Raw genomic sequence first — 12,620 nt, forward strand, 5'->3', positions numbered from 1 at the left:
TAATCAAAGAGGTCTATACATACCTAGATCATGTCTTATCAATATCTGAAATGCCCAAACCAAAATGTTCTTTTCCATAAGAAATTCGGGGGTGTTTGTTCCTTCACATCCACCATATTTAACTCTACTGCATAACTTTGTACAGGAGAAAAGCTGGGGAATAAAGAAAGAGTAGAAACATTGCTATAGTTGCACGCCACAAAGCTACCATATCTCCCCATTCTTCCCCAAAAAACAAGAACCAAGCCAAGAATGAATTGCCAGAAACACCAGATAAACAAGGGTTCCCCTCTCCCTACTTTCTGGGGGGATGGGGCCTTTGTGCCTCCAGTATCACCTTCCTACCATTGCTCCAAGGGCTGGAGAGATCTCTCACAAACATTAGAACCAATGAAGATGCAAATGAGTAGAAGACTAAACCGGTTTAAAAGATAGTGCCGTGATGGGACCAAATGTATTGATACTGAAGAGACCTTGGACCCCACATGAGGGGTGTTCATTGGGTGGTGAGGGCCCTGTTTGGGGCCTGATTCACAGGTATGATTCCCCGCTGCTGGCCTGAACAGTCTCCTTCCTCCACCTTTTCCTCTGTAAGCGAATGAAATTTTGACAGTGAGAAGCCCTGATGATGTTGGTAGCACCCGCTGCCATTGGAGTACATATCCTGATTCACAGGTCCCTTTATTTCTTTCTGATAATTGGAAGAACCTATGTTAGCAGTTAACTCAGATGGCAATGCTTCAGAACCCGATGAACTCGCTGACTGGGTAGATGGGACTGCACCAGAACCTGTGCCTTCAGGTGCAGAATTTGTGCCATTATTGTCAAGTTTCTTTGTGTTTAGAAAACGGCCTCCACAACCCCTTGCTCTTCTCATAGCATGTTGGTGCCGAGATTCATGAAGGTATGGCTGTAAAAACAATTACAAGCTGACCCGCATGTCATAACTGGAAATAATTTCTACTGAGAGTCTGATACAATGAATCACACAAATGTAGATCCATACAAAAAAAATTTTGAATATATATATGTAATGACAGGCGACCCATGTGCAATGTTAATGATAGACCTGGACGGATGAGTATTTTCAAAAACCAGGGGGTGATTTGAGTTTCGTTTGAAAACCAAGGGGTGACATGTAATTGACCCTAAAAATTAAAGACTAGGGTCAACTTGGAACAAAACAAATTAAAGGGGATAAGGTGAAAGAGAAAGATAGGGGTACTATGGGGAACTAAAAAAAAAAATTAGGAAACATAAAGGAACCGTGAGAGGGAGGGGTTTACTTGGAAGAACAATATAATAGAAGTTTAAAACAAAAAAAAGAGGGCAGAAGGGTAATTTGGAGGGAAAAAAAATTGAAGAAAATAAAGAACAAAAGGGAGTTGTGAGGGGCTGGTAAAGGGAAATAACGACGAAGAGGGGACTTGGGGAATCCAGTGGGAGAGTCGTAGACTGCAACAACAGAGGGGTGTTCCACTTGGCTTCTATCAGTGGAGATTCTGCGGAGGAAACGGACAGAAGAAGTCTCAGATTTCTCCGTTGTTTGGTCTTCAACTTCGACGGAAAAGATGGAGTCAGCTGCTGGGGGGAACCAGGTATGAGTGTGTTTCTTTCTGACACTTGCTACTCTTCTTCTATCTCCTCTTTTTCTTTTTTTTTCTGATCCTCGCTCTCTCTCTCTCTTCTCTCTGCACTCTTTTTTTTTTCGGTTCTGGCGGAACAAAGAAGGAAGGGGTTTGGGTTGGAGTGGGGCAGTGGGTATTGAGCGAAAATGAAAACAAAGGAGGCAGTGGGAAGGGGTGCCGCTGGGGATCGGAGAGATTGGGGAAGGACTGGGAGTCGAAGGGAGGGATTTTTTAATTTTTGACAGACCACTGAAGGGTTGTCGGAACGGTTGCAGAGGTAAGGATAGGATAGGAGAAGGTTGCAGCGGGAAGGTTTCAGTGGTTCGAAGGTCTTTATTTATCTATTTATTTATTTTTCACTGCTGGTATAGCAGGGCAGATCCAGTAACGGAAAAAATATTTGGGAGGATGAGGGAAGGGAATGAGAGAGGTTGATGGGGAAAGTGATGGATCCTTCGGCTCTGATACCAAATTGGAGGAGGGCCGGTAGGAAAGAAGTTGCAGGGAAGAGGAAATTGCATAAGAAGAAGAAAAGGGGGGGGAGGAAGAAGAGTGCACACGCACGAACCAGCCCACAGGCTTCAACCAAACTCAGACTTCAATTCATTCTTTCTAATCTGCTTCAATCATGGTTACACATCTAATTATAAAACCCAAAAAAAATAAGAGACTCCTAATTACTTCCTAAAACTTAGAGTAACTAAAATAGAAACTCAACAAAAAACTCAAATTGGAAATTTCCCTACATGTCTAATAGCTACCCAAAATAAAAATTACATATCTTTCCTAAGTAAAATAAACTAATAAAGCCTTAATATCCTACTGAACCAGAACATGGTTTGGGCCCAGTTCATCTTGGTTTGGATACCCAACTGGGTTTGGGTCGGTCCAAGGTAGTGTATCTGCATCAAATAATCAACGGAAATACCCTGAAAAGTCTCAAGAGTAATCACCCACCAAGCTATTCTCAACTTGATCTCTTTGCCAACCCAAAAACATTTCATTGTTCATCTCTTCCCAGATAGTCAAGACAGTAACCAAGAGTATAAATCTCCACATCATCTTCCCTTTTACTGGACAGGCTGACAAGAAACCATGAAGTCAAAGAACCCTTTAGGATCAATTCAGACCAAATAAGGTTACAAGAGCACACTACTTGGTTGCTAATTTGTTTTACTTTCCACGTTTTGTCCAGGGGTGGTGAACATTTTTCTCCCTCCCTTCCAATAAAATTCAAACTTTTACACACAAAATAAATAAACTCCAACTCAATTGTGCATAACTAATCAATAAAGGTACAAATTCAAGGGTATTTTCCTCTTGCACAATTAACTCAGTTGTTCACCTCATAAACAAGTGCCAGGGCACCCATACAGATGCATTCTTTTCAAGAAATTATTTCCTGATAAATATTACAGCCAAAGGCCGAATGCAAAGATAAATAGAAATCAGACCAAGAACATGAGCAATAGAAACCCTTTTGTGAGGTCTTCACTTAATATTTAATGCTAATTTAAATACTCGAATCTTCAGAAGGCGGAAGAAATTCTAAACTGTTAGAATGCTAACTTCCATAAAGAACGGAGATTCTCCTCAGAATTTTTGTGCCATTTAATGCTATATTAAAGGTTCTGGTATCTAATCGAATCCACTATTATGCCTTGTAACCCAATTATTAACATGCCCTCTTTTTCTGCAGCCATCTGCAGTTCATAGAATCAAAAATAGAAATTCTGAGTGGCATAGAACCCTCTCTCTCAGCCAAGACCAAGAGTGTATCCGCCAATTGGATTGAGATCAGTGGTAGATGAACTGATAATGGATCCAGATCTTTAAATCCTTCCATGTAATTCACACCACTTGAGGATACCTTATTCCACCCACCCACACTCCCCCCCCCCCCCAAAAAAAAAATAAAAATAAAAATAAAAATAAAAATAATTTTAGGTGTTGTGTCGACATTAACTGAAGTTGCCAAGAAGCATGAAACAATCTGATTCATAGATAAGGGTGAGCAATCAAAGTTGATTAAATATTTGACTATTTAAATAATGTAAATTGTGTACCTTCCTGTCTTTAATCAGTTTCCGTTCTAGTTCAGCCTTCGCACGTGACTGTCTCCGCCTTAGAATTCCATGGTACTGTTTGGCATTCACATACACAGGCTCCTCTGCCATTTCGAGGGGTAAAGGCATTCTGCTATGATGCAGTCCAACCAAATGGGGATGTGGCTGACAATTAAAAAGAATCATTAGGCAGAACTTTCATGGCCACAAACATCTATTTAGCCACAACTTTTTCCTAAATATGGTATTATTGATCTCATTTGTACAGAGTACATCAAAGCTCCACATCGCAGTAAATAAGTAACCATATGTACCACAGATACGATGCAGACATCCTTTCAGGTGAGCCAGAAATGAGAAGAGTGGGATCTCCCTCAACAATATAAGAATCAACAAAATATAACAGATGCATGAGAGTGACCACCTTTTTTTTTTTTTTTTTTTTCTTTTGATGGGTCATGAGAGTGACCTTCACATTATATAATGGTTACATAGAAACCAAATTATGGCCAATTAATGGAATGAAGCAATATGAGGTAAATCAACCTGATTAGACAGGTCTGCCCAATATAACCATATATGCACAGAAAACCAAAAGGTTGCATACCAAAGCCTGAGTTCCATATGCAGGCACTAGTCCCCCATAAAACGGATCGGAATAAGTAAATGGAGCACAAGCCTGTTAAAGATAAAAAAGAACATTGACACTTTCAGCAGTCCTGAATACCCAAAACCACTCAATTAACAAATCCATGATTTAGTATACTGCAATAGATGACTAGCTGAGGAAATGAAGCAACAACATCAGTGAGAAATCCAAATATTTTGGTGGGGGAATGAAAATAAGAGAGAGAAATGGCCAAGTTCCCACTGGATACAGAAAAAGAAAGCTCTTACAATTGAGTGACCAACAAGTTCAAGTTGGGAATGTGGTACAAGGCATTCACCCATTGTTGGAGCTATTCCATCTGAGCCTGAATGTAATCCAATCCAGAACATAGAAGAAAATAATATAAAATTAATGTCATAAACTACAAAGCATATCAATAGGAAGATCTACAAAATAATTAACCCAAGCTCAATGGACTGTAAAAGAAAATGAGAAAAAGGAAAAAGGCCAACTAGCATTTAAAACTGTCCTTTTTAGAATGCTAGTTTGATCATTTATCTTTGACGCATTTCTACTGGATTGCCAGAGAAAAGCTGATAATTGTGATGTCAATTGGTTATTTTCAACTATTGGTTGAAAAAAAATGTGACAGGTCGTCTTTAATTTCCAATGAAATGTTTTAGCATAAAATGCTTTATCGGCAAAACAAGCCATCAGAGAAAAGTTTGGAAGCACATCACTAGATCAAAACACAAAAGGAAAAAAATGTCTCCAAAAGGGTGAAAATTAAGAGAAAATGACTTCTTTAGAAGTAAACAATGAAAGAGTTGAGTGACAAACAACAGCTCTAATTTTGCTAGTTGAAGATGCAATAAGCCAACTGGAAAAGGACCCAAAAAACAGAGGTTCAGGTTCTGAGCAAAGAAGAAACCTTCAGGAGATGCTTGGCTAAGTATTCTTTAACTAACTTAGAAGCAAATGAGTCTATCCATATCAAACATGGGCATGCAGTATTAGAGACATTGAAACCCATCAACTTCCACACACACACACACACACACACAAAAAGCTATGCCAACACCCATGAACAGTCTATTCCCATACGCTAGATATAAATTGTGCATAATTCACTTAATCATGTGAGAAGGAAATAACCAGAAAAGCTCACATATACACGTCACAGTAACGAAACTTGAAGACCTTGCAAGGTTGATGTATTTGCATGGGCAGTTTCTTTAAATAAAGCGTTTACTTGGGAAGTGCTTCAGTCTAGGGTAATCATAGTTCAAACGAAATGTTAGATTCTCTTTATGCCAATACAACATGGAAGTGAAAGCCAATTTGTCTAGTATGAGTTTCGTGCCCTTATTGGGAAGTAGTGTCAGGTACACATCAGGTGGAGTGGATGTTCCTTCACAGTGAAGCTGATATTCACTTCTTGGCTTTCTCTGGAGCTTAATCTAAAAGCTATTGTTCAGTGGAAATTATCGGTTTAGAAATTCTTGGAGGATGTTGAAGGAGAGGAAGCAGCATATGTTTAATGAAAGACTCAAACCTGGCCTTTCATGATGACTGTTAGTGATCAGTATATTATAACATGGGCAATGGCTATAAGACCTGGAAGTCTTCCCTGAGCTGACCAACAGCTGGCAATTATTCAAGGATAGACTGATAAAGAGAGAGCTGCAGCTTCTTCTTGCACAGTTCTGCTTTTTTCAATCCTTTGTTTTATTTATGAGGGGATGCTGTTATACTGGAACGTTCAATATGTTCTGTTACCCTTCCCGCTCCCCCCCCCCCCCAAAAAAAAAAAAAAAAAACTCTACATGTTCATTTATATATATTTTTCTGTTTGCATATCAAAAACAAGTAATAGCCAAAAAACAAGAGTTGCATAAGTAATTCAAAACAAATTCTATCAAGAACGGTAGGTTTGTAATCAATTAGCGGCATCATTCCCTTTCTCCATACACAAAAATGTACATTTCAGCTTGGAAGTACAGTTAAGTTCTTGGAAGTTTTGTGATCAGAAATTCTATCTCAACCAAAATTTATACAAATTGAGTGACCCTTATTGGTACTGGCCAATACTGTATTCCCTAAAACCTAGGCACAGAATTGCTTCAATTTTTCCGCAATAAATAATTGTTTCATCGGTATGTACATTCAAGAAAATAATATCATATCCAAACTATAACCTTTTCTTCTTGGTCGTATCCATTGCTGTTTAACATTGTACTTTATGGCTTATACACCTCACGTTTGTACATCATGACGTACTATTAACTGTTCAATCTTATGTTTTGCATAAGCATATGCCTACAGTGGGACTACTATATTCATAGGTGTATACGAAATATAAGCATACAAGAACATACAAGAAACTAAATTATACTTCAACTATTTGGACCATAAAATGTTCTTCCTACAAGTAAAAAACAAGATCACGCTTCAACTACATTGATCATATCAGGATCTTAGGTACCAGAAAATTATCACATGCAAATGCAAGTTCACACTGTGACAAGGCCAAATCACAACAAATGGATGCTCCACCTTGAACAGTTCTTTGATGGAGTTTGATTCAAGCCATAGTTGTCAAGGCGTCCAAGTGGATTTTTTGGGGTCTAGGCGACTATTGCCTTAGTGGTATCGAATGAAGTTTGGCTCTTATTTATGCCAAATATCATCATTTCATTTACATAAGATATTATTCATAAATAAGCAAATACCCCCCTATTTGAATCCAATATAGTTTAAAAAAAGAAATTCCAAAAGGATAAAAAGTCAACCCCCTAGTTCAAGAACAAAAACTGGATTTTCGGCGGTATGTGAAATTTTCAACTTTCTAATGTTGGGATTTTTCTCAAATCTAAAAATTTCATAAATCTTAATATGTTTAAACATTGCTAAAAACCAAAAGAGCGGTAAAATAATCATTTGTTTTGATATCTAAAAAAATATTTTCATTCAACGCGATTTTGATAACATTCACGCACACCAAATAAGGTTTAATCGGAACATAACTCCTTTAATATAAATCAGATTTAAGCAATCTTGGATTTGTTGGAAATCTGGTTTTGTGCTCTACCTAATACAAAAATTCTCATGTAAAAATAAAATCATTTTGACAAGTCAATAATGTAAGGCTGGATCACAAAAGACCTAGCCCAGGTAGGATTTTCTTGAACTATGGTTGAAAACTTGTCTCGAACAGCCGTCTCAACCAGGTCGAGATTCTCGAGATCTCGGCGAGAGTGCAAATTTTTTTTTTTTTGGTTTCGGAATGAAGTTTCGGTGGGCAAATGACCTTAGTTGGCTCTGAAACTTTAAGGGAAGATTGTTTTAGGCTTAATAAACATATTTAATTCTTTAAATTGAAAAAAACAAAAAAAACAAAAACAAAAACAAAAAAAAATCACAATTTGGTGTTTTGGATTTGCACCCTTGGTTGGAAATAAAAGCCGAACCCTTAATGTAATATTGCCTATTCTACACATTGTTTGAATGATATGAGACATAATGGGCAAGTAAAACAAGCAAATTATGCAATAATGGATGAAGACACATAATATTAAATAATTATTTAAGAAATAGTTAAAGACTTAAAGTTTCTACTACAAACCATAAGATACAGTGAAGTGTTCACAATGCATATTACATAGACACCCAACCCAACTACAATGAATAATACATAAGTCAATTACTATCCTAATCTTTCACGTCTCAATTCCCAAGTCCCAACAATACAATACTATGACTCTATGAATACTGAGGAGGTCGAGATTCTTGAAATATTCGAGATTTCTCCGAGATTCTCAAAATATTCGAAATTTTGGTCGAGTTATTCGAAATTGTGCATGTTTTGTGTCTCGTATGTCATCTCATCTCAAGGAGCTCGAGATTATCGAGATATTCGAGATCTTGCCGAGATTTCGGCGAGTTTTTGAATTGTGTCTTGAACAAGTTTAATGCTGGTTTGGTCTTCAAAAGTGGGCAACACATTATGAACTTGTAGCAGATATTCCTTAATCGATTGCAGAACTTGCAGCAGATCACACAATGAAAATAAAAGATAGGATAAAAGAAGGATAATTTGGTTTGAGCCTCTCACTCTCTCCCAGGTCTCTTACCCATGGCCTCTCACAGCAAGGTTCCTAATCTTGGGATCGGTCAGGACCGATACCGATCCGGATCGGTCAAAATCGTCTTATATCAGCAAAAAATGACTAAAATCCAGGTTTAATCAGATCGGTTGTTGTATCAGTCATAAAAAATATTAAAAAATTATGAAATTCAAAAAATAAAAAAAGGCTGAAAAAACGGTAATCACTGTTATGGCTTCCTTAATCCTATTTTTTAGGTTGATCTTATCTTTTCCACCTCCTCAACCTCACCTACTACCGCCATTTATCTAAAAAACACTCCAGGTTTTGTGGGATCAAATCAATGTTTTCATGGAATGAAACCTTCTCTCATAATAGATTCCTCATCCAAAACAGTAACATCCCTCCCTTTTCACTCGCTGATTTGAGGCTAAATCTCTAAATAACGGCGTGAAAGACTCGGACGAACAAGAACATGAAAATCTGGGTTTTAAAACCTTAACTACCTTAAGCAGATCAATGTTTACATGGAATGAAATATTCCCTCAATTGATTCCCTGTTCAAAAACGGTATGATTCCCCCCCCTTTTTCCTCGTGGATTTGAAACCCCAAATCTATGAATCACACCTTGAAAGACTCGGGACGAAGAAAAAATATGACAAGTACCGAATCGTATCGGCAAATCCAGAGAACGATCCAGTAAAACCTTGCCAGATCGGTCTAATCTCAGATCAGTCTCGACCAATACCAATCCAATCCGAGATTATGAACCATGCTCACAGGAACCGTCTCTCACAGCTATATGGCTAACAACCACTCTTTTTTTACCAATACCAATCCGATCCGAGATTACGAACCATGCCCACAGGAACCGTCTCTCACAGCTACATGGCTAACAACCACTCTTTTTTTATCCCATCGTTGGCTGATCAATACACCCTCTTGCCTTTATTTATAACTAAAGCATGATTAAAGATAGTAACTCCCCTTTTGGCTATTGGGAAGCTTACAAAATAGAAACCAAACGAAAAATAGAAACTAAATCTAACTAAAAGGAAACAAAGGACTGAAATAGAAACTTCTAAATAAAAGCTAATCCTACTTACTAAATCTGAAATTAGAAACTAGTACTAACTAACTGCTAAAACTGAATTTAGAAACTATCTAATCTCCTATTACAACCAAACTGGAAACTAAAAATAGAAACAAGGTAAACTAACATAGCTAAACAAAAATAGGAACAAAGCAGTCCATATCTTGTACTCCATGCAAGCTGTCCATATGTGCCCCCAAATCACCGTTCACGTGAAGAGTAACTCGGGTACTGTTTATGTGAACAGTTACTCTTTTTTTAAATTTCTGTCTTGGTCCTTTCTCTTCTTCATGCTTCTCTCTAGGCTGGGGCCGCTTTATGTGATGCTCCATCGAACCAACAAAAACCTGCCACATCATTAGACCAGGCTGCCCCTCATAGCAGTTGAATCCCACAACTACACTGGGCTGGTTTTGGGACTTGTTCTTGCGGCTACACATGGACCTGTGATCTACATCAGTTAAACTTCTTAGAGAGCAAGAAGATTTCTCTAAATCGAGAGCAGCTTGATTACTATAGATAATATCATATTTTCTAAGACCAGTATAAACCCAATGTCAGACTAGGTATACCAGGACAATGACCAAATCCAAGAACAGTATAAACCAAATGTATGTTCTGATTGTTTCAAACTTTCTATAGATTGCTTCCTCAGTTCTGTTGTCTTCTCGTTCTATGTAGATTTTTTATGACTTGATGCGACTTAATATTGATTTTAATGACTTGATGTGGCTAATGTTGACTTTTATGACTTGAAGTGGCATAATGTAGATTATTGATGTGGCTTGATGTTTATTTTTTATGATATAAGGTACATATTTTATTTTTTTTTGGGATAAAAATATAAGGTACATGTTGTAGCATACTAACTAATGATAGAAAAGAGGGGAAATAAAAAATAACACTTGGGCCCCTTGGTCACCTAAGCACTTAGGCACCCCTCCACCGCCTTGCCACCTTGACAACTATGATATAAGCTGGGATATTCATATGACTCAACTAATAACTCCTGTGAAAAGTCCAATAAGATTAAAAAACCATACATGCATCACTAGAATCCTGCCATAAAAAATTAAGGAGTTTAAAAATGATCAACATGTAAATCTTGTCTTTTACCAGTAGTAAATTGGAAACTGACAGTCTAAACTGAACTGCAAGGTACTATTTCCCATTATTCTCTCTTCTACCCAGCTACAGAATTTTGAAGCCCAGATAATCTAAGATAACTATTCAGTTCAAGAACCATTTGAAGGTAACCAGGTGACTAATAGGAAGTAGCAACTGGTTTTCACTGATTCAAAGGGTTACAATTTTGTTAATTCAAAGAAGGAAATGAGAATATTATCCAAGCAAAAGAACTCATGAATAATATGATGAAACATAGAGACGAAATACCAGATGATGCTGTCATAGAAGTCTGTGTTTCTGTACTAACATCAGCTCCCTTCTCCAACCCATTGGTGGCATATAATTGGCTCGCCTTGTTCCCCACCCCATCATTTGCCTCTTCCATTGGAGGTGATTTTGATGCATTATCCACTACCACAGTTGGTGGTACAGCATTATACCCAATACCACACCACCAAGGTTGAGAAGAGACTGTGGAAGGGGGAATGCTTTGTGCTCCAGCCTCTACTTGATTAACATTTTCAAAATTTGACTCCATGCTCTACTTAGCTTTCGAAAGCTTTCACTTTCCTACCCAAGAACATCAACAAAGAGATCAAGAATAAACAATGCAGATGACAACATCAACGCATGCAATGACACAGAATGGGAGGGGAGGGGAGTTATAACACATGCACCACATTAAGAAATCTGTTTCTATCAAAAGAACTGGCAATAATCCATAAAAAGGGAGGCCATATAGACAAAATCCTTTATGATGATTGATGAAACCTAAACTATGCCACCAAGAACATCAATAAGCCGTACTCTGCCCAACAATTGCAACAGAAAACAGTTGAGCTTAACTAAGGAACTAAACTCAAAGAAAGTCAAACCTTGAATAATCCTCTTAAGAAACACTTAATAGCCAAACCCAACTAAAAAACAAGAAAAGACTTTCAAATAAATAAATCCTCAGAAAAGAACCCATGAACTCGACAGAATCCTCAAACTAAACCAACTCTCTCACTCACCGAAGCCAAAAATCTACAACAATCAACAATAAACTGAACCGTAGATAAGAATATCAAAGCCCTAATCCCGAAAAAGGAGAAACTCAAAGAAACGGTAAAGTTCAACAAAGCAAGGTTCCCAGACACAACAACAACTACTCCACTCACTATAGTGGACAAACCAAAATCCAATACAAAAACCTCCACAACTACACAAACAAACGAACAACAAATAAGAAGAGATCGACAGGCCAAAAGAGAAACTAATAATTGAACAATAAATCTCCCGGAATAAACTTCAACCCAAAATTCGCTTAAGAAAAAGCATTAAGGCTAACAAATCAAATCTGAAACCAACAAAACTAAGAAAGTCAAAATTTCCACTACCAGCAGCTTCATCAGAAGCTTTTGAATTGCTTAAGTAACACATAATCGACACTTAAGGGAGAAACTACGAAAGCTGTTAAAGTACTTACTGTTCAGAACAGCAAAGTAAACAAACCGTACAATTCGCTGCGACAGAATTCAACGCCATCGATGTAAATCCATCTCCCTCGCCTGTCTCTGCAATTCTCAACGAAAGAAACTGAAACAGTAGGAAAGAATTTAAAAAATTAAATTAAAAAGAAGGAAAAAAAAAATCAAAATAATATTTTGGAAAAGGCTCTTGAACCGACAGCGTAGGTACACTAACAAGTGATACCACCCGGAGCCTCTCTCTTCCCACGTGAAATGACCTCTCAGCCTTGATGTATAAAATCATGGGCTGACGTTTTCTGTGGGGGAGTGTGGCCCCCTGCACATGCTAGGCCAATGAGAGCGTGTGAGTTGGCACATTGGGGTGGGATTTTTCTTTTTCATGGGGGTGGGATGGTCATTTTGCTCCCTTTCCTCTGTGTCTAGGCATGGATGGTACACTCTCCCACAGAGAACTTTTCTCTTAAAATCAAGAGAAAAAAAATCTCTCACAAGTTGCGTACAAACTGCGCCCAAACA

General features: G+C 37.8%; 1 protein-coding gene across 2 annotated transcripts; it reads right to left on the reverse strand.

The window, feature by feature from the left end:
• LOC122641762 (nuclear transcription factor Y subunit A-1-like) lies at positions 1–12,222 on the reverse strand. Of its 2 annotated transcripts, XM_043835056.1 has the most exons (6): positions 12,101–12,222; positions 10,900–11,202; positions 4,592–4,668; positions 4,302–4,373; positions 3,695–3,859; positions 1–910 (listed from the first exon to the last, which is right to left on the reverse strand). In XM_043835056.1, exons 2-6 carry the CDS (start codon positions 11,168–11,170, stop codon positions 497–499), a joined length of 999 nt encoding a protein of 332 aa, XP_043690991.1. In that variant the 5' UTR covers positions 11,171–11,202; positions 12,101–12,222; the 3' UTR covers positions 1–496. The 2 variants fall into 2 exon arrangements, with proteins under 2 accessions (XP_043690991.1, XP_043690992.1); XM_043835057.1 differs by lacking the exon at positions 4,302–4,373.
• Positions 12,223–12,620: the final 398 nt, after the last annotated feature.

This window comes from Telopea speciosissima, chromosome 10 (genome assembly GCF_018873765.1).
Source record: "Telopea speciosissima isolate NSW1024214 ecotype Mountain lineage chromosome 10, Tspe_v1, whole genome shotgun sequence".
Classification (NCBI taxonomy): domain Eukaryota; kingdom Viridiplantae; phylum Streptophyta; class Magnoliopsida; order Proteales; family Proteaceae; genus Telopea; species Telopea speciosissima.

Coding starts and splice junctions, on each gene's coding strand:
- LOC122641762 (XM_043835056.1), bottom strand. CDS start 11,170: ATGGAGTCAAATTTTGAAAATGTTAATCAAGTAGAGGCTGGAGCACAA. Junction 4,669..10,899: donor TTCTATGACAGCATCATCTG/GTATTTCGTCTC, acceptor GATTACATTCAG/GCTCAGATGGAATAGCTCCA. Junction 911..3,694: donor AACTGATTAAAGACAGGAAG/GTACACAATTTA, acceptor TTGTTTTTACAG/CCATACCTTCATGAATCTCG.